This window comes from Poecilia reticulata, linkage group LG15, assembly GCF_000633615.1.
Source record: "Poecilia reticulata strain Guanapo linkage group LG15, Guppy_female_1.0+MT, whole genome shotgun sequence".
NCBI lineage: Eukaryota > Metazoa > Chordata > Actinopteri > Cyprinodontiformes > Poeciliidae > Poecilia > Poecilia reticulata.
In genome coordinates, this window is record NC_024345.1 from 11,398,788 (window position 1) to 11,418,700 (window position 19,913).

At 38.6% G+C, this 19,913-nt stretch overlaps 2 protein-coding genes across 5 annotated transcripts in view; one reads left to right on the forward strand and one right to left on the reverse strand.

Annotated features, from left to right (window-relative positions):
- Nucleotides 1–7,631, reverse strand: part of LOC103476715 (uncharacterized) — a 13,083-nt gene extending 5,452 nt beyond the window's left edge. The window contains exons 1-4 of one of the 3 annotated variants that reach the window (XM_008429238.2): nucleotides 7,255–7,631; nucleotides 5,146–5,259; nucleotides 1,984–2,035; nucleotides 853–1,054 (exon numbers count right to left, since the gene is read on the reverse strand). In XM_008429238.2, coding sequence (XP_008427460.1) covers nucleotides 853–1,054; nucleotides 1,984–2,009 — 228 coding nt within the window. In that variant the 5' untranslated portion in view covers nucleotides 2,010–2,035; nucleotides 5,146–5,259; nucleotides 7,255–7,631. Of the gene's footprint in view, nucleotides 1–852; nucleotides 1,055–1,983; nucleotides 2,036–2,408; nucleotides 3,629–5,145; nucleotides 5,260–7,254 lie in introns of those variants that run through there. The other 2 variants (XM_017309109.1, XM_008429237.2) reach the window with 2 other exon arrangements.
- p4ha1b (prolyl 4-hydroxylase, alpha polypeptide I b) lies at nucleotides 6,225–18,964 on the forward strand. 2 transcript variants are annotated; one of them, XM_008429234.2, is made up of 15 exons: nucleotides 6,225–7,316; nucleotides 10,245–10,327; nucleotides 10,484–10,580; nucleotides 11,123–11,274; nucleotides 11,538–11,675; nucleotides 11,830–12,069; nucleotides 12,164–12,381; nucleotides 12,466–12,642; nucleotides 14,320–14,390; nucleotides 15,684–15,783; nucleotides 15,931–15,984; nucleotides 16,079–16,144; nucleotides 17,024–17,092; nucleotides 17,383–17,479; nucleotides 18,326–18,964. In XM_008429234.2, the coding sequence occupies exons 1-15, from the start codon at nucleotides 7,303–7,305 to the stop codon at nucleotides 18,394–18,396; spliced, it is 1,647 nt and encodes a 548-aa protein (XP_008427456.1). In that variant the 5' UTR covers nucleotides 6,225–7,302; the 3' UTR covers nucleotides 18,397–18,964. The 2 variants fall into 2 exon arrangements, with proteins under 2 accessions (XP_008427456.1, XP_008427455.1); XM_008429233.2 differs by lacking the exon at nucleotides 14,320–14,390 and adding an exon at nucleotides 12,816–12,886 and having other exon boundaries at nucleotides 6,226–7,316.
- The last annotated feature ends 949 nt before the right edge of the window (nucleotides 18,965–19,913 follow it).

A 19,913-nucleotide genomic window follows, 5' to 3' on the forward strand; every position in this document is an offset into this window, starting at 1 on the left:
TTTGGCGCCCCCTCTGGTGCTGCGCCCCTATGCGTTGCATACCCTGCATACCCACTTTTTGCGCCACTGCTTCTGTGTTTAGTGTGCTAGCTTTAAGTTTTTGTTTAGAATTTTACACGAAAGACCAAGAAAGTGGTGCACGACTCTAAACTCTTCAAAGAAAGTCCAGCGTACTGAATTGTCTTAATATGTCGCCTATCAAAAAAAAAAAAAGAATTATGCTGTAATTTAATCTCAGCGTAAATTAGTTTGTTTTGAGAACATCAGTAGGCAAACGTAATGACAGTTTAATCTATTGTCTAAAAATGGAAAGAATGTGACACGGCAAAAAGTCTGTTAAAAGGTGCAAGAGATATTCAGCAGGACAACAATCCAAAACATAAAAATAGAAAAAAAAGGAAATAGTTTTGCTGGAGGGATGTGTTAGAATAGTCCAGTCAAAGTCCAGATTTAAATGCAATTGAAATTTAGTGGCAGGACTTTAAAAAAAAATCCAATCTATCTAGAGTGACAAAGCTTGTGATACCATCTAAATTAAAAATGTTTTTCTTTATTACATAAAATACCAATAAAATACACTGATATTTGTGATGGTAGCATGGCAAAAACAAACCCATTAATCAAGAGGTGGAACTATTTTTGCAATGTATTGCCTGCTGATGTCTATGTAAATGGAAATCCTATAAATGTTAGTTCAACACAGGCAAATACAATGATGTCAGAACGCAAATTACTCTGTAGAAATAGACAAGTATGCAAATGATCTCGCCTGTTGTGCACCACTCCTCGCGAGCACATTCTCCTGCTAATGAATGGATGACTGATTTTGAAAGCGACGTTACATTTACTAACCTGGGTGAAGCAGAGAGCAACAGGGAACGGGTAATGGTACTGCGGGATGAAGATGCCAGCGACAAAGTTCCTGAGTTTGTCGGCCTGGCCGTATACGATCACCACCACAAAGCAGAAGGTGGGAATGAGCGGCTTCAGAGCGTGAACTGATGAAAGATTCTTCAGTGCTGAGACATACCATCCAGTCCTCCATCTCCCTAAACTGCAATGAGGAAGTTTTACAGACAGGCTTTTATGTGCATGCACACAATTGCCATCCTATAGAATTACCGGTAACCTAATTTCCAGATTTGCACATAAAATCAAGAAACAGTGGAAAACAGATGCTTATGGGTGATGTTTGAAAAGACACATAACCTTTCAATTTTCACCATTCAATCAGGCTAAACAGTACCTGTTTAAAGTCAGCTTTTGTTTGACCAAAAATGACTAAATGCCAGAATTTTGAATGCAGAAATGTTTTTAAAGTTGTATTTTTTCTTCAAACCCAGGATTTTGCTTACATTTTTGCTTCTTTTGCATTTCAAACTGTATGTCTTGTTTCAGATATTTTGGATATTCTTCCCTGAGATTCTGTAAATACAGTGGAATGTTGGCCAATTCCTCCTGACAGGACTGGTCAGGTTTGTAAACCATTTAGGTACATTTTTCAGTTACAAATTTGATTTTAGTACTTTTAGCATCAACACACCAACACTTTCACGTTTTACATCTGGGAAGGTGTTTTCAGGCTTGCAATCTGCCCTCTTTGTCAGTCAGACATTGAAATTTAATTGTATTAGTCGACAAGACATTTATATCTCGCCTGATTTATTCTGATTTTGCTCATCACGTCTTACAAATAAGCAGTGTGTCTGAGGTGTTGCCTTAAAATATGATCGCAGGAGCATCTTTATTTAACTCAAACGCCACGAATTACCCAGTTAGAAGCTTACAAAGCGATGAAATCATCATACTTATCTCATCCTTCTGGAGTTTAACAAATACGTTTGGTAATCCTGACTCACCTAAAACAGGCACAGGTTAGTCCTGATAAGCGTCAGACAGTGAGAAAAAGTGATGTGCCTTTTTATACGTTGCATGTAAAGATCTGGTTTGAAATGTGGTAGTAGGAGAAAACGGGATATTTACCTTTTGCCTAACAGACATCTTGTCATTCTGTGCAGAGGTTGCTTGCAAGTATCTGTTGTGTAAAGATATAGTGGGTTCGATGAGGAATTTGCACGAGAAAGCAATACAGTCTCCAAGGAACAGTCAACAACAAAAACAACTCAGGTAATCATGAGATCATGCTGGGTGTCTCTAAGTGTAGCTAATCAATGCTGGTCCATCAATCATACAGAAGATCATCGATCATTCGTGAAGTTCAAACCAATTTAACTACATAATGTCAAAAATCATCTTACAATACGTTTAATTTGTTTCTAAGATGTGTAACGGCATCGTTTCACGTCGCAAAAGACGACTAAATGTAGACTAAGCTACACAGCACCTATTATAAAACATATTTTAAAGCAACAAAACAAACATAGACGAGAGAAACGCGTTTTACTCACCATTTGTAACGCCTCACAAACTCATTATTCAGCTAACGAGTTGCGCCAATTGTTACGAGCGATATGACGGAATTAGGATTGTAATTATTTATCTCCGTATGTGTTTCCGCATCTTCCTGCCGCCGTGTCCTTTAGTAATAAGTCAGGCTGCTGTCTGAGCTCCGGCTATTCACCTCGTCCGTTTTTATCATGAGTTCACTCGAACTTTGCCCCCGCTCTGTTTGTCTCGGTGTAATTAAAGGGGCCATTTCCCTGGGCCGAATTCAAAAGTTGGCTTCGTCGGAATAGATCATCTTTCTGGAATCTAGCAGAAATATTTTGTTTCCTGACACACAACATCAAACCACACACATTAAGTGTCGAACAATTCATTAAGACTTTCTTGCTAATATAATGCTGACCTGCAGTTTCACGCTCTGGGGGATAGTTGTGAGAGTTATGGTCTTATAAACGATTTCTATCTAATGTTTTTATAGGCATATTTAGCAACAATTAACTTACCAGAATAGGTCAATTAATCTAAATAAATTAATCAAAAATGCTTTCTTTCTTCAGCTTTAGAACCAGTTTGGAAAAAAAAAACCCAACCATGCCACATGTGTCTGTCTAGATAGGTCAGGTCTGCTTAGGTAAACACGCAGTAATTACATGGGAAGGTCAGCCCCCTAAAGCTCAGGCAAACACACGATTGCGTGAGGGGCTCCCGCATTCATCCAGATTGTCATGGCAACCGGCTGCAGAGAGGTATCAGTCATGCGCATTAATTAACTAAATTAATGAGGCTGGACATGGTTCTCTATTTAAATTAATATGGGAACATTTATTATTATTATTATTAATAATTTTGATTGTTTGATGTATGATTGTAAACCAGCGGCTCCCAGCTCAGCAGGGGGCAGTTTAAGGTTTAAAAACGTAACAAGTTGCAATTAATCATATTTATCTCTTAAAATGACCTACCTACTCATAAGTGGGAGAATAACAAGAATAAAACAAATAAATACGGGCAAACACAGAGATTCACTTAACTTGGAAATCACATAAAACAATTGTACCACCTTGATAATGAAGCCTAAACTCATCTTTTATGAAGAAAACTGTTGAATTAAAGAATACATGTTGACCCTCTGAATATAATAGCTCAGTAATAATAACACCCACTGGTTATTTTTGATCAAAATTGAATTTGTTTTCATTTTTGTAGTTTTTTAGCAGTTCTGTTCTTTAGCCTCACTTATTCTTTGTTTTCTTTTCTTTTCCTTTTTCAGTAAATTGATATTGTAATTTTTAAAAATGTACATTTATACGCTTTTATTAGTATTTTTATATCTGGTTTTAAGTCTTGAAAATACTTTGAAAAGTGAATGTGGACAGAACATGCAAAAAGGAAGTAAACTAGAAACAAGACACGCTTTCAAAAGGTCTAGAATGGTGATAAATTATTAAAATAATATAAATAACTAGAAAGAAACAAACCTTGCAAAAATACTGTTAAAGAAAAAAAAAATACAACATGATATTAATCAGTCGATTTTTGTGCAGTCTTTCTGGTAGGGACTGTGGGGAACAGACAGACGACAAAATGAGAAGAACTGAACCAGCAAAGTCACTTAGTGAGGAAAACACCAGACACAAAAAGCTAAACCTTTAATAGTAAGCGCAGGAAAACAAAAATTAAAGCAATTGTTGTAAAATGTGAAGTAATAGCAAACACAATACAATCAGAGAATAAAATATAAAACGACTTTAAACTATTAAACACATAGTACATGGCTCAGTGATAGAGTAGTCACACTGTAAATGGGAACTAGCGACTTTAACCACTTCAGTAATAAAAATTCAAAGCAGCATTAATTAGTGATTGAGAGATAATTAAAAACATAAGCACTGTAAGCAATAGCCATATAGTTATTTATTAACAGAACATAAGGTGCTAAATGTACAGTCTTTGTGTCACGAGTCAATGGCAGTAAAAGGAAAATCACCAGCTGCTTTGAGTTTAATTCAATCCGTCTAGCAGACATAGTAAAGCAGATGTAAACCACCCACAGGCTTGAAAATAGATCAAAAGATGAGGTTCAGACAACAAACTAATATTGTGGGGGTCTTACAGTAAATCCTACATAAGGCACAAACAGTTTGGCAGGTCAGAGGTGGGGAAAAGAGAGTAACAATAAAACACAATAAAATGGGACCTCCATCTCAAAGCCTTTATGAAAACACTTTTTTTTCTAAAAAAATTTCACTTCATGTAGTGGCTCCCTTCAACACTGAACAGCATTTGTAACAGATACAGTGCAGACAAGCCTCGGGAGTGAAAGTGTAATTTTGTTCATCTTGGCATGAAACCAAATCAAACACATGTCAACAAAACATACATTATAAAAAAAAAAAAGCAGAAGCAGAACAAACATAGTTTGCTTTACCTGCTAATAGGACTGCCAACTTAAACATATTTAAAACTGAACCAGCAACCTAACTAGCATTAATTCTGTTCAATGCACTCTCTCACCCAGCTATTTAAACCCGAGTGGTTAAGAAGGACCTCTATGTATGTCAAGTTTATTTGATTAGCACAGTTAATACATGAAGTCATCCAATAAGCTCCACAGAAAAGAAAACACTCTAAGGGGGAAAACACACACACCCACATGCAAAACAAAGCTCTGATCCAAAGCCTTTGAAATGCACAATAAATAATCTACACATTTTCTATATTGTTAGTGCATCACCAAACCTTGATGTTTCTTTTAAAGGGCGCGCCTCAGCAATAGGAGACCCTGGTGGATCCTTGCTACAGAAACACAGAACTCTAATCTGCCAGCTCTTCGTGGGTGACATCTAGTGGCAGCTGAAAGGAAAAACATTGAAAGATTTTTTTTTTTTTTTTAATCAGCTGCGTAATCTTTCTATAAAATTAGAAAAAAGCAAATTGACAGTGAATATCATGAGGGCCTACTGATTTTGAAAGAGAGTATAAAAATAATTACACATGAATCTCTTTTGGTTCTGGATTTCAACACCAAATATTATTGCACAGATTTCTGTTTTCATAGTGCTTTAAATGTGTCAGTTTTTCATATGGCTCTCTGTCCACAAGGGCGCAGTCAAAAAGGTGGTTTGCGTGAAGGGGGAAACTATCACTGATTTTAATGGACACTGGACTTTAATGTGGATTCTGTGCCTCTCCACTCATTCTTAAGAGCTGGGACCTTGATTCCAAGTAAGTCTGAAAATAGGCCTCTGATGATGTCTATACATGAGTGACTTGACTCGGGGAATGCAACATTAAAAATCTTTCTGAACTAAACTGACTACCCCGAAACAAAACACATGGAGAGGCTCTAACCAACAGGGTTTTGAGGTGCATATCCTTATTTGCCTCCTTTTCTGAGGTAAATAACATTGGTGGTTAAAATCATGTATGTATCGGTTGATCACCGATCCCCCAAACTTAAGGAAGTCAGGGCTGATTTATTGTTGCAGCCCTACAAATCAACCTAACCCACAAAGGGGAAACATGCTAGCTCCATCCAGACCCATTCCAGGCTAATGGTTAAAAAGATAAGCTAAGGTGAGTTTAAGACCACTGTATTTTGGAAGGGGGTGTCTTTTTTTAAGGTTTTGTTTGCTCTAGTGGCCTTTATTTGAAGGTAGTTTGACAGGAAGGAGGGTTAGGAGAGAGGGGGAAGACATGTGGCAGATGTCACCAGTCTGGGAATCAAGCCTGCGACCACTGGCATGAGGACTAAGGCCTCAATACATGGGTTGTACTATGCCGCTGTGCCACCACAGCACCCCAGGGGATGTCATTTTTATTTTATTTTTTTATCTCAATAAACACCACAATCCATCTGTCCATCCATCTTTGTCTGTAGCTGCTTATCCTTGCAGGATTGCTTCTTGGGGCTGGTGCTCCAGATGTCACTTGGTAAGACGAAGGGTTCAGCCTGGACAGGTCTTCAGTCCATCACAGGGCACCGTCCAGTATTTTTGGACTGCAGTGTCCAGTGCAGTCCAAAAAACTTTTACTCCATTTTTGGACTGCATGTCCAAACTGCACTCCAAAATTTGTGGTCTTTCTTGTGAAGAAAGACCATAAGCCGAGATTCTATTCGAACGTAGCATAATACACTGTCTTAAGATGAGATAAACTCTTTCAGCAAAAACGGCCACTGTATATTATGGTTAGTAAACATTTACATGCCTGTGTAGAATGTAGTAGGCGTATAACTAATACAAAGTGCACTAAGAAATGAGAGTAATCAGTTTATCACACACAGCTGCTCTTGGCTCCACCCTACTGAATTTAAGCAGCATTCCAGACACTGGAAGGAAGGAATGTTCTAGTATGTGAGAAGCAGAGGCTGCAGGTGAAAACAGGGTAAAAGTTTGCCAAAGTTTCATATTCCAAACTTCACACAACCTCCGTGAAAATGTAATGAGTAGAAAACTTCATCTTAAATCCCCTTTTAGGTGTGAAAACCGTACTTTCACGATCACTCCTGCCTCCCCACACGTTTTTAATACGTGGCAGAAGCGTGGCGTTAGTTAGGAGACTGCACTCAACAAAAACCTTTTGCGGTCGTGTCACTGTGGATTTAAGCTAAAAAAACTACAACTTCCCCATCGTTTTACACAGGACACCCCCTGTTCTATCCCCCCCCCGAAAAAATTATCACAAAACTGTACGCATGTGAGCCTGCACGTAGCACTCAGGCCGAGACTCCCACAGATCCAGCCCCGGCGTCCAGATAGCCAACAGTTCACAGGAACATCACAGAGAGGAGGATCTTATTCCCCCCCCGTTAATTCAGCGAGTCCTTCCCGAGGAAGTGAGACTTACTTCAGAGGACACAGCGGCTGAGGACACGGCTCTTCTGCTAGCTCCGGGATGCTCTGGACGAGGTAAATACAGCCTACAGATAAGGTACAGCCTCTTAGGTCAGATGAGAGACGGGAAAAAAAGGCCTGTACGCACATTATATAGTTATTCTCTAGTTCACAGTTAAAGGCTGCGTTATTTATCCAGACTAGTGTTAGCACGCGGCGTTAAATATTTAACTGAAAGCTAAGTCCCCTAGAGATTTGCAATAATAGCCGGAAGGAGCTAAAATGGATGCAAAAATAACAACCTGGCAAACAGGAGACAAAAGAAAAGCATGCGTAGTTCTGCCCACACGTCGTTGGCTTAGTTATGGCATTCCTGTGCAATGTAGCGTGGGATGCTACTGCTGCCTTCACTTTGCATTGTTTTATTTGAATTAAAAAAAAAAATCTATACATTTTCTACAACGCGGCATACTAGAGTGGAAGTACATCATTGGTGCTGTCAAAATGGAAAATATTTAACAACAAAATAAAATAACATAATAAATAAATACTAGCAGTGAAGCATCTTGCTTAAATAAATCAATTAATCTCTACAGCACAGATTGACCGTGAACCAGTGATTCTTGTTAGTTTTTAGATTGCAGTTTGGCTTTGAGCAGGTAAGACTCCATCGGAGGGATATTAGTCCGCACACGAGTTTCCACGGAGGGGAGGAGCGAAGACGTGGCAGTCCTATCCTTTTCCATCCTTTGCCTCTTTTTTTCTTTTTTTTTTTTACAGCATGACTATAGAGTAAAAGTAAAACGAGATATTTGTAAGGAAGTTTCTCTGCCACGATTAAAAACACCTTGGATTAAAAGACATGCAGCAAAAAAATATTTTATCAGTATTCGTAGAGCAGTGAGGTACGAAAATAATATATTTGTTGAGGTTGCTGATCAACAATTGGCAATTTAAAAGTATGCCTTTTATTTATTGTGTACTATACAGTTTCTGGTGTGAAATATTGTAATTTTGGTGGATTATACATTAGTAACTGCTGGATGAAATATATGAATGGAATGATCAATATGAATTTTATACAACTTTAGATTATATTTGGTTGTATAATAAATGTGTTAAAATCTACAGATTTTTTTTAAAATTTAGGCATGGACAGTTAAATTTGGAGAAACATCCATTGTTAGGATTTTTAAAAATATTTTTCTGAATGAATATTTTTTGAGCATATTTATTAATGTATTTACTGACTTAGTTGCTTGGTTACAGATTATTGGAGCAGAACTGAAAACAAAATGTTTTTTTTAATTTAAAATTGCAGCGCATTTTCAAATGCACTGCAATTATTTTATGACTAATGAAATATAGTATAAGTTAACATCTAAGGCTGACAGTGAACTGTATAATAATTTTTTCACTCTAGTAGATTTGTTTTGCATATTGTAGGCCAAAAAAATACAGGAAGTTACTTGAAGTGCTCATCTTGTGCTCATCAGTGTTTGTTTCTTATTAGTCACTTCATAAAATAGATTCTTTTTTTGTTTTATTAATCTGATTTTGCACTTCACAAAATGCCAAATAATATAGACAAAGAACTGTTGCTCACAATCCGTTGATGTGGTGTTTTTCTTTCAAAAGCAGAAGTGGAGAACATGTTAGAAAGAATAGAAAAAAGTGGCCGGAAAATAAATTTGCTGTGTCAGAGGAGAGTCTCTACATAACTTCCCAAAGTTATGAAAAGATTCACCCATTTCTTGTTTCTGGTGTTTTGGGGGTAATAACCATTATTAGTTTTCAGTAATACTTTCTCTATGCGTGTTGCCAGTTTTGAATAATGGGAGCTGTTTGAATGCATTTTTTAGTTTGTCGTTGCAGCATGCTGCTGACCTAAATTAAAAACCCACAATTCATTAGATTTTTTTTTCAAATGAGGGCAAAGTCAGAGCCTGTCTGAACCTGCACTCTACTTCCAGTTTGATTCTCAGCAGAGCTACACAGAAATGATCACACTTTATCTTCAAAGTAGCTGGCACAGCGGTTGCCAGTGTCATTGGTCCTTAGTTAGGACCTTGCACAGTGCAAACCTCAACTGTGCAGACTGTCTGTGTTGTTCTAAGCCTTTCGCATGCCTCTGTGGGTTCTCCTTCACTCATTTGCCCTCACAAATAGCCCAAAGGTGCAAGTGTGTGTGTTGGGTGTGTCACTCTTTGCTCTCTCAATAGACTGGTGACTTTACTTCTTACTTGACTGAAACGTCTAAAGGACAATGTACATATAAAAAAGAATGTAGTCTCTTTCTGGGTTTAAGTTTAGATCTGTAGCTCAGCATCTAACCTTTTGTCATACATGTTGATTTTATTGTGTAAATTTGTAATTCTTCCCTCCAATCTTTTATGTGTTCCCTTTCTGTTAAATGTGGGTTTTTAAAGAGAAAATGCAGCTGCATCCTTCACAGGCACAGTGACATTTTGGATTGAAACCTTGTCCAAAATCTAAAGCCAAAACCAGACTTGTCGGCACCCACCACAGACTTATTTTGGTGTCTCCGACATGGTTGTGGGGCTGAACAAACGCTTCTGTTTTTAGGGTGAAACGGAAGCGTTTCTGGTTTAACTGTTTGACTGTTTTGTGCATCAAAATGTGAGTTTCAGTTGTCATTCTCATTTTAATATTCAGCTCATTCCCACTGAAAAACTTGTATTTTCTTTAGGATTTTTACCTTAATGTTGAGATAATTACTTCAGAAAAATGAAAAAAACTTTAACAACAAGTAGGAAAAACAATAGTCTAAAACACAGAAAGAAAAGCTATTTTTGACAGAAAACAAAAAGTTTCTCGTGCCTGATTGAGTGAAAATCTGTAATCTGCACATCAGGAATCAACTTTGATAAAGAATTTTTAGATAATATAAAAAAGCGATAATTACAAGTTGCTTTTTTTTCCCGTCAGTCTGGTTGTGATTCAGTCGAATTCATCAAAAGGACATATCCCGTTCTCTTTCAGAATGGAGCTGCCATGTTGGTGTTTGTTGCTGCTGAGCTGCCTGCAGTCACTCTCAGCCCACAATGATTTCTTCACCTCCATAGGTACAGCACACACACCGTGTAAAACTGAGCCCTGTGATCATTCAATTTAACCGAGTCCAGAAGCAAACGGTGAAGCATTGCAAACTTTTCAAATCATGAAAAGATGATATCAGTGATGCAGTGTGTAGCCTGTTCTTCTGATTTGTTGCCACTCAGGCCAGATGACAGATCTGTTGTACACTGAAAAGGACCTCGTCACGTCTCTGAAGGATTACATCAGAGCGGAGGAGAGCAAACTGGAGCGGGTTAAGCGGTGAGAATCGAATCGAAATGTTCAATCTGTACAGGACAGTTAAAAACAGAAAAGTTCTCAAGTGACAGGGCACAAAGTCTCCATCATCACCAGATACATTTACCGATAGCTTTAAGCCGTCTTTCAGTGTCGGTGTGCTTCGTACGGTTTGTTTTGTTGCATGTCAAACACATTCAACAAGGACTCACAGGTGCAAAACCTCAACGACAAAGAAAAAAATAGCTAAATTCCAAGAGGATGAGATGCTATGAGATGAGCAAGAGCTTTGATTTGCATCCAACAATTAAACAAACATTTTTTTTCTGACTGAATAAGAAGATTCCAACGAATCTCTTGAAAACAAAACTCACCCTGAAAAAATCAGTATAACAAACTAGAGATTAAAGCCAATTTTGAGGAATATTTGCTCCGTCATGTGTCGCCTTGAACTCTATGTTGCTTTTATTGCTAAGTTCAGAAACGGTTGTGCGTTTTTAGAACAGCTCTGGTGCAAAATCCCATCGTTTCAGTACTCTTGATCTGTGCTGTCGTTTTAATGGCAGGTGGGCCGACAAGTTGGATTCCTTGACAGCAACAGCCACACAAGACCCAGAAGGGTTTTTGGGTCATCCCGTCAATGCCTTCAAACTGATGAAGAGGCTGAACACAGAGTGGGGGGACCTGGAGAGTCTTGTACTTAGTGACACCACTGATGGTATGGACAACTGAGAAGTGCTGGCATTCACAGTTGGCTCTCATGTTAACATTGCAATTGACAAATTCTAGTGTGAAAAGTTCAGATTTGAGCCGTCCACATTTATTGAAACTTTCTTTAAAGATCTGTCAAACAAAATGTACCTGTTGGTTCAGTTGCATGTTCTCACTTTGGGAAAAATAAGAAAAATTCAATCTTTCCATTTAGTCAGTTGCTGTTGAATTCATACGCCTCTAGAATACTGATGTTTGCGATTCTTGCAGGATTTATCTCCAACCTGACCATCCAGAGGCAGTACTTCCCCACAGAGGAGGACCAGACTGGAGCGGCTAAAGCTCTTCTCCGGTTACAAGACACCTACAAGCTCGACGCCAACACCATCTCCACTGGAAACCTTCCTGGTAAAATCTGTTGCCTCAGTAAACGGTCACATTTAGCACCGGGCTCAACGTTTTTTCTTTTTCTTGGTAGTTTATTTGTTGTTTAAACAGCACCCAGTGTGTTTTTTTTTTCTTGCGCCCCAGCGTCATTGTTGTGCTTTTATTTGCTCACCAGGCGTGAAGCACAAGAGCCAGATGACAGTGGAGGACTGTTACGAGCTGGGTAAAATAGCCTACTCGGACGCCGATTATTACCACACGGAGCTGTGGATGGCACAGGCCCTGAAACAGCTCGACGAGGGAGAGGAGTCCACCATAGACAAGGTGACGGTTCTGGACTACCTGAGTTATGCCATCTACCAGCAGGGGGAAATAGAGCGAGCGCTGGAGTACACCTTGAGGCTGCTCAAACTGGGTAAGTTGCCGTCAACGGGGCATTGAATTAAATCCAGTGAAGTGCTTACGGTGACAGCATCATCATCGCTGTCGTTTTTCGGCCACAATTTCAGACCCGGAGCACCAGCGTGCCAAGGGCAACGTGAAGTACTTCGAGTTCCAGCTGGAGAAACAGAGAAAAGCCGCAGAGGAAACGGCTCGGACACAAGAGGAGCGTGGCAAGAGAGACACGAGCGAAAAGAAGAAGAAAAAGAAGCAAAAGAACTCCTTCCCTCTGATCCCAGAGAGGAAGAAGTATGAGATGCTTTGTCGAGGGGAGGGTCTCAAGATGGTGAGGAAGAAAAGCAGCAGAAATAACGAGACGGCGTCTCGCTTTTATCTGCCACGCCGGTTTAATTCCCAATCTCGCCACCAGACCCCGCGCAGACAGAGCCGGCTGTTCTGTCGATACCACGACAACAATCGCCACCCCAGGTTTGTGCTGGCGCCGGTCAAACAGCAAGACGAGTGGGACCGCCCCTACATCGTTCGCTACCTTGACATCATCTCCGACGCAGAAATTGAGAAAGTCAAGCAACTGGCAAAACCACGAGTGAGTAACTCTCTGAGCAGAGGAGCGTTTGTTCAGCGGCGTGTTTGTGATTTTAGATGTTGAGGGGTGGCAGCTTAAAGTCACGAGGCCGGATTGACGGGTTAGACAAGCATCCGCGAAAGATGCTTGTCTGCCTCTGTGTTGGGGGTTAAATCATGTCCCTGGCTTCACAGCTGCGCAGGGCAACCATCTCCAACCCCGTCACTGGAGTTCTGGAGACGGCCCATTACAGGATCAGCAAAAGGTAAGACGGAAGGTCGCAGGAGAGAGCTTTGGGGGAATTTTTCCTTCCCTCGAAAAAACATCCGATTTCTTCTTTGGCCTGTCCAGAGCTCCACTTTGCTGCCTCGTTAAAGGTCAAAGGCTCTTGAGCTGAACGCGGAATGAGAAAACATTTATACAGCAGTGCCTTGTAAAATGATTTCTTGCCCCTTTTATTTGTCATCATAACCCTAAACCTGAGAGTATTTTATTGGATTATTAAGTGCTAGACCAACACAAAAAAACAAAATTGCTAAGTGGAACAAAAATAACGCAGGATTTTCTATTCTTTTTACAAATACAGCCTTATGGGATGTGTCTCCACTAGTTGTGGTCATCTGGAATGTTTTTGTCTATTTTTTATTTATTTTTGCAAAATAATCAAGATGAATGGAGAGTCTGAACAGTCACAAGTTCTTAATGAATTTCGGTCTGTACTCTTCTTAGCTAGTCCATTTTGACACAAGCACTTTAAAATACACAATTTAATTGCAACTCTGGCTCTTATGTTTAAGTCCACTCAAGTTTTTTGGAGTTTCTATCATGTTTTTTTTCTCAGGAGTGGACTCTATCTGTCTTACCATCAACTCTGACCAGGTTACAGGTCACCAATTGTATTTATATGTATATTAAACAACACATAGACTGCTGTTTAATAATGCTGTTTAATAATTGGATGACTTGAGAAGGCATGTGTTTGCACTACCTTTACACAACTTAATTTCGGGATTCACTTAAAGGGTGTGAATATTAGGCATGCCACACTTCTCAGAATTTTGTTTAAAGTTTAAAACCTTGAATCCCTTTCCTTTCACCCTCTCAAATATGCTGTAGTGTGTGTGTTGGTTTGCTACATAAAATCCCAATAAGACACACAAAGGTTTACGATTGTAACGTGAGACAAAACTGGGAAAGTTCAAGAAGTTTCAATACTTTTTGCAAGGCACCTCAAATGTATCAGTGGACCATTACTGATTGACAAAGAAATCGTATCAAGTTGTATCAGTGCTGCTAGCTAAAGTCGTTCATTTTAAACTATTGGGGCGCTCTCCAGCTCAGGGGTCTGCTTCAGAAAGGTAACACAACATGCTGACCGGAGAGGAAAATGTGTTACCGTTTCTGCTAGTTTGTATTAACATAGTTGCTTTGTCCCACATGAGGTTCATCACAGGCAGCCGATGAATAAATGATCAACATGATTATTGTAAATAACATCTAGAAGTCCAGTACTGCCTCATGGAACACTCTGCTGCTTTTTCTTTTTAATAACATCAAGAACCAGTGACTCCATCTGCTTTTCTTCTCTCTCTCTTTCCATTTCATCCATCCTGCTCTGTCTGTCCTCTTTTTTTTTTTTTTCTTCCTCTTCCCGTTTTTATTTCCTCTACTTCTTTGTGTCCTCTGGAACTGCCATAGCTAAGGCGAGCCACGGTGCATGACCCTCAAACGGGGAAACTTACCACAGCCCTATACAGAGTCTCCAAGAGGTAAGGGGTCACAGGTCAGCAGTTCCTCATCCAGCGCCTGCTTTGTCATTGTCTAATGGCTGGCTTTATTTGACCTTGCGCAGGGAAATTGCAAATAATTAGATGGAAAACTAACAATAAAAGGGTTTTAATTATTATTGGTGCAAACAATTTGTTTAAGCCAAGATAATTAAACCCTGTGGATGATTCATTGAACTCTTATTCCTTGCCTTTTAGCCAACCATGGCTGCGGTGGTGCAGCTGTGCAGTTTTTTATTTATTTTAGTTTTTCATTTTTTGTTAGCTTCACTATTAAGCTTCACTATTAGCACCAGAGATGAAGTCATTTTTCAAGGCCATGGATTGGATTACATGAAATGCTCAATTACAAATCTAAATGCTAGTTATCTCGTCTAAACTATTTTAGTGATGTTTTCTGAAATTTGTATCCAGACCTAAATATAGCAGGCCCAGCAGCCAACTCAAACCCCCACATCACTTTGGTTTTACTGCTCCTGATAGTTAATGTCAGCACACATGGATGTGAGGGTGTGGCGTCACTTTGATGGTTTTTCTGCGCATTACGTGTGACTCGGCACGCCATCGGTGAGCGATGAGCCAGAGGAACGGATGGAAGGCTTTTTTTTTTTTTTTTTCGTCAGACGTGACTTGCTTAAATCCATCCCTTCCAAACGGGAATGCCGTTTTTCATGTCTGAAAACAAATCTTTATTTTAGGAGCTGGAATTTATTGTTGTGGAAACTCCATTGTTACTAGCATGGCTGGTTTGATGTGGACATTATGGGATTTTGCTGCTTCTTCCATAAAAACAACCATTTAAAATTTTCATTTAAGACACTGAACTTAACATTAATATATATATATTGACCCGATTGACCCGACGAGGGTCCCCGTTGTCTATCAGTGTTGCTTCCTAAGTGGACAGTTTGATYTCACAGAAGTTTGATTTACTTGGAGTTATATTGTGTTGTTTAAGTGTTCCCTCTATTTTTTTTAGCAGTGTATATTTAGAATAGCGTAATCCTAAAAATCTGTTCTCTGTGGTGCTCAACCACACTGCAAAAATGCACAAACCTGCACCCTGAGCTGACTGGAGATCCTTGGGCTCTTTCCATGTTTCTAGTTTATTCACATGTGCTTTCTTTATTTTTTTTTTTCCCATGCATGTTTTCAAGCATGGCATGAATTTGTTGCTTTTACTGAAGAAGTTTCTACTGCTAGTGGACAAATGTGTATCTCACGACAAAAAAAAAAACGTCCTCTATCTAAATTGCTCTGCCTCCATTGTTGCAGTGCTTGGCTCACTGGCTACGAGGATCCTGTGATTGAAAGGATCAATGAGAGAATTGAAGACATTACAGGTCTGGAAATGGACACAGCAGAAGAACTCCAGGTAAAACCCAAAATAATAATAATAAAAAAGTGAATATTTAAAAAGGTTTCCTGATTTTTCATTTTTATTTTTTCCCCCACATGATTATTTGCTTATTTCTGCATGTGGATGATTTAAGTGACTTGTTGTTTTTCTTTGATTTCATAGGTTGCAAATTACGGTGTTGGAGGGCAGTATGAACCTCACTTTGACTTCGGAAGGGTAAGCTTTTTAATTGTTGAGAGTTGATTTTCTGTTTGCGAACAGTCGCGTTGACATGACATGACATTACATCTGGTGTGCGACAATTCCACAGAAAGATGAGCCAGATGCATTTAAAGAACTGGGAACTGGAAATCGTATTGCAACGTGGCTTTTTTATGTAAGTAAACGCATACAAAGACCAGGGCTGGCTTTAAGTTAACCAGTGGCTTTTGCTAAAAACTCCGGTTGTCATATATACATGTGGGTTTTTTTGTTGGTTTTTTTTTCACTTCTATGAATAATGTGCCAGCAATGTGGTGTATGTCTATTTTTGATTATTATGATGCTTGTTTGAAGTCTTAAGGTGATCAAATGTGATGTGAAATAAATTATTTGTTCTCAATAGTATGAAAAGTGCAAGCATGCACTTTTAGTAGGGTGTCAATCACCTATTAATGTTTAGGCGACTGAAATAATTAATGAACAATAAAATAATTTATGTGATAATATTCATTGGTGCGTTGCAGATATGCATTAGAGAAACATTTCCAAATATTAAATTGGTAGTTCACAGTTGGAATATTGGCAGCGTTTCTTTCAATTAACTAACAAATATGCATTAAATTTAATAGATTTTCTGAATAAGTCTATAAATATGTAAAAAAAAAAAAAAAAAGGTAAGTATGGGACTTGAATTAATTTCTGATTGGAACAAACCATTTGTCTCTCAAAATGTACAAAGCCTAATGAGCAAATATCTCTCAAAATGTACAAAGCCTAATGAGCAAATATCTGATAAACAATCTTGATGAAACAGCAAAACTTAGTCACTAGCACTAGTAGTTGACTGTAGCTTAGAAATAATTTCTCAAATATCAAATAGTTAAAATAATAATAGTATTGACCTTATGTCCACATATGTAATTCATAAATAAACATTGCTCTGACCGCTCTAATGCAGGAGCACCTCCGGATCACCCAGTGGGACTGGAGAACGATGTTGGGCCAACAAACCTGTCAGCAGCTTATTTTTTTTCCTTTCCTTTATCTGTTGCAGATGAGCGATGTGACTGCAGGGGGCGCCACAGTATTCCCAGATGTAGGTGCAGCTGTTTGGCCTAAAAAGGTAATGGCACACTAACACTTCATTTACTTGTAACATAATCGATTTAGCTGGATAATAAAACACCGCATATGTTTGTCCAAACAATTTTAGACATTCAGATGTAATGAACACTAAATGGCGTTGAGATTTGTAGCATGCATTGATCTATAAGATGGTTCTTTCTAAATTATGTAGATAATAATAGCTGTTTTTTTTTTTTTTTAATTGAGAGTTGATGTGTGGGATGAAACCATGCTAAGTCAGATTCGTACGAATGGAGAGTTACCGCTAACATCTACCATTGATTGCAGGGTACCGCTGTGTTCTGGTACAATCTTTTTGCCAGCGGGGAAGGAGACTATAGCACCCGGCATGCAGCCTGTCCGGTGTTAGTGGGCAACAAGTGGGGTGAGTTCCTCTTTCGGAGTTCAACCTTGGCTCGACATTAAGACACACAGGATTAGCCTCAGTGGATAACTTCAGACGTCAAGCTTGGATTTTCTGCTTCTTCATTCGAGTCCTTAGCATTGTATTAATTACACATGTATGAACTGTAAATGTATATATGGGGTGCTGCTTTGCTGAAATAGTTACACTGCTTTAACTTTTCTGCACCTTCCCACATTTTATCACTTTTAAATTTAATGTGTTTTGTTGGGATTTTATGAGACCAATTGAAAAAAAGCTAGTGGGTAATAATGAACCCGAAAGAATTTGTGCTACAATTAAAAATCTTACCAGGTGCGCTACAGTAAAAGATGCAATCATTTGGGGGAATGCTTCTTTGTTTTGGCTAAATACTTCAAATTCAGACCAGTTGGATAATTAGAATCTGTAAACAGAAGTTTAAGTTTTGCATGAGACTATCATTTGGATTTAGGTCTGAACGTTGACTAGGCCATTCTACCATATGAATATATATTTTTTCTAAACTATTTCATTGAAGTACTGGCGTTATATTTAAAATTGCTGTCCTTCTAGAAGTGGTTTTTGTCCAGGAGAGTCCTGTTTTCCCCATAGCATGATGCTGCCACCACTATGTTTCACAGTGGGAATGATGTGTTCAGGTTGAATTTCAGTGCTAGCTTTTCATTTAATCTACTGTTTTGCACCCTCTTTCACATAAAATCCCCCAAAAATGGGTTGAAACTTTTTTGTAGTACATTAGCTAATGAGAAAAACACCAGAGTATGTAAACGTTTGAGAGAATAAAGCAAGAGAATATTCTCAAGATTATATTTTTCTGTCTTCCAGTATCGAACAAGTGGATCCACGAACGAGGTCAGGAGTGGCGGCGACCCTGCGGCCTGAATGAAACTGAATAATGTTTTTTTTTTTTTTTTTTTTAAATGAAAAAAACAACCCTTCTTATCAAATCCCTTACCCCTCGCCTCATTCTTGTAAACCACCGAGGACCAGAGAACACTGCAAACACGTCACAAATGATCCATGGAGTCCAAATGGATCCCTTCCTCCCTCCCTGTCTGTCTGTCGGCAAACAGTCGGTTCTGCTTCTCACCTGTTTTCTGTCTGTGAGCCCGGAGATTGTTTTGATAACATCGAGCCCCCTGGACAGCGTCCGCGTCGCCGTGACGGATAACATGTTCTTAGGGTCGTCGGATTGGTTTTGAGAAACACTCTAGCTCTGTTCACTCCCATGAGTCTTTCTTTGCACTCTGAGTGAACTCCAGCTCTCTGTGGTGAGGTTATCCTTCAGTTTGTGACTGCAGGGGCCAGTTTCCCTCTCTTTAAATTGAATGGTAATTTTTTTTTTTTTTTCCTTTTTTGCATTTTTTATGTGGTCTGTTTGAATTATTTTGTTTGACTGATGTGACCCTAGGCCCTTAGAGTTTTTAGAAACTAATGTTTTAAACAGTTCAGTAAAAAAAAAAACTTAACAGTTGTAAAGTGTAAAACTGTTGTAGGTTCACTGAATTTTCATTTTTAAATCTCAAAAAAAATTTTAAACTTCATACAGTGTTTAACTAAAAACCTTAGATGGTGCACGAGCAAACAAAAATCACCGTGTCATTGGTAGAAGGAGTATTCAGAGCAAATCTTTTGCTAAATTTATGCAGTACTTTATCGCATGTCGCACATTATGCTACTTGCCGAGCTTTTCCCCCAGTGTTTACACTGTGACTTCACTCTAAAAGTTATAAATGAGGTTGTGCATAAACAAGGCGTGTTTATAAAGTCATGCAAAATCTAATTTGCATACACTCCAGTGTGGTCTGTTGTACTGTTTCATGAGTTCAAGTTGGTGTTTAGTCACCCTGTATAAAGTTTGATGCAAAATCAATAATTGAACTGTTATTAAGTAAATAAGAGCAAGGCAACAAACACTAACCATCACAGCCATAATTTTTTTTTTTTTTTTTTTTTTACTGATTGTGGTAAGTCTGTAAGTGTGAAAATATTTGGATTTTCCAGAGATGCTTTTTATTTATATGTCTCAAGCCATCTTTTAAATGTCTTTTCTATAATAAACACCTTTTACTGACAGAAAAATAAGTTCTGTCTTTCGTTTCAGGAATTGGGGGTTGGGTCTATTTTCCCTTACGTTTAAGGGAAGGTAGAGTGACATGACATAACATTCAGCACAACTGCAGTTTCTGATATTTTTATATTTTTCCTAGGGCCTTGAGGGCACAACGAACAAAGCAAAAAAAAAATCAGTTGAAGTGTGAGCAAGGTATTTTTTCTGCATATCTAGCCAATGGGGGATGGTCGTTCCTCTGTGTAGTGAACACAGTTTAATATGGCACATTCTATTTGGTAAGTTGGTAAATAAAAAATTATATATATATATAAAATCAACATTTCAATAAAAAAAGAATCA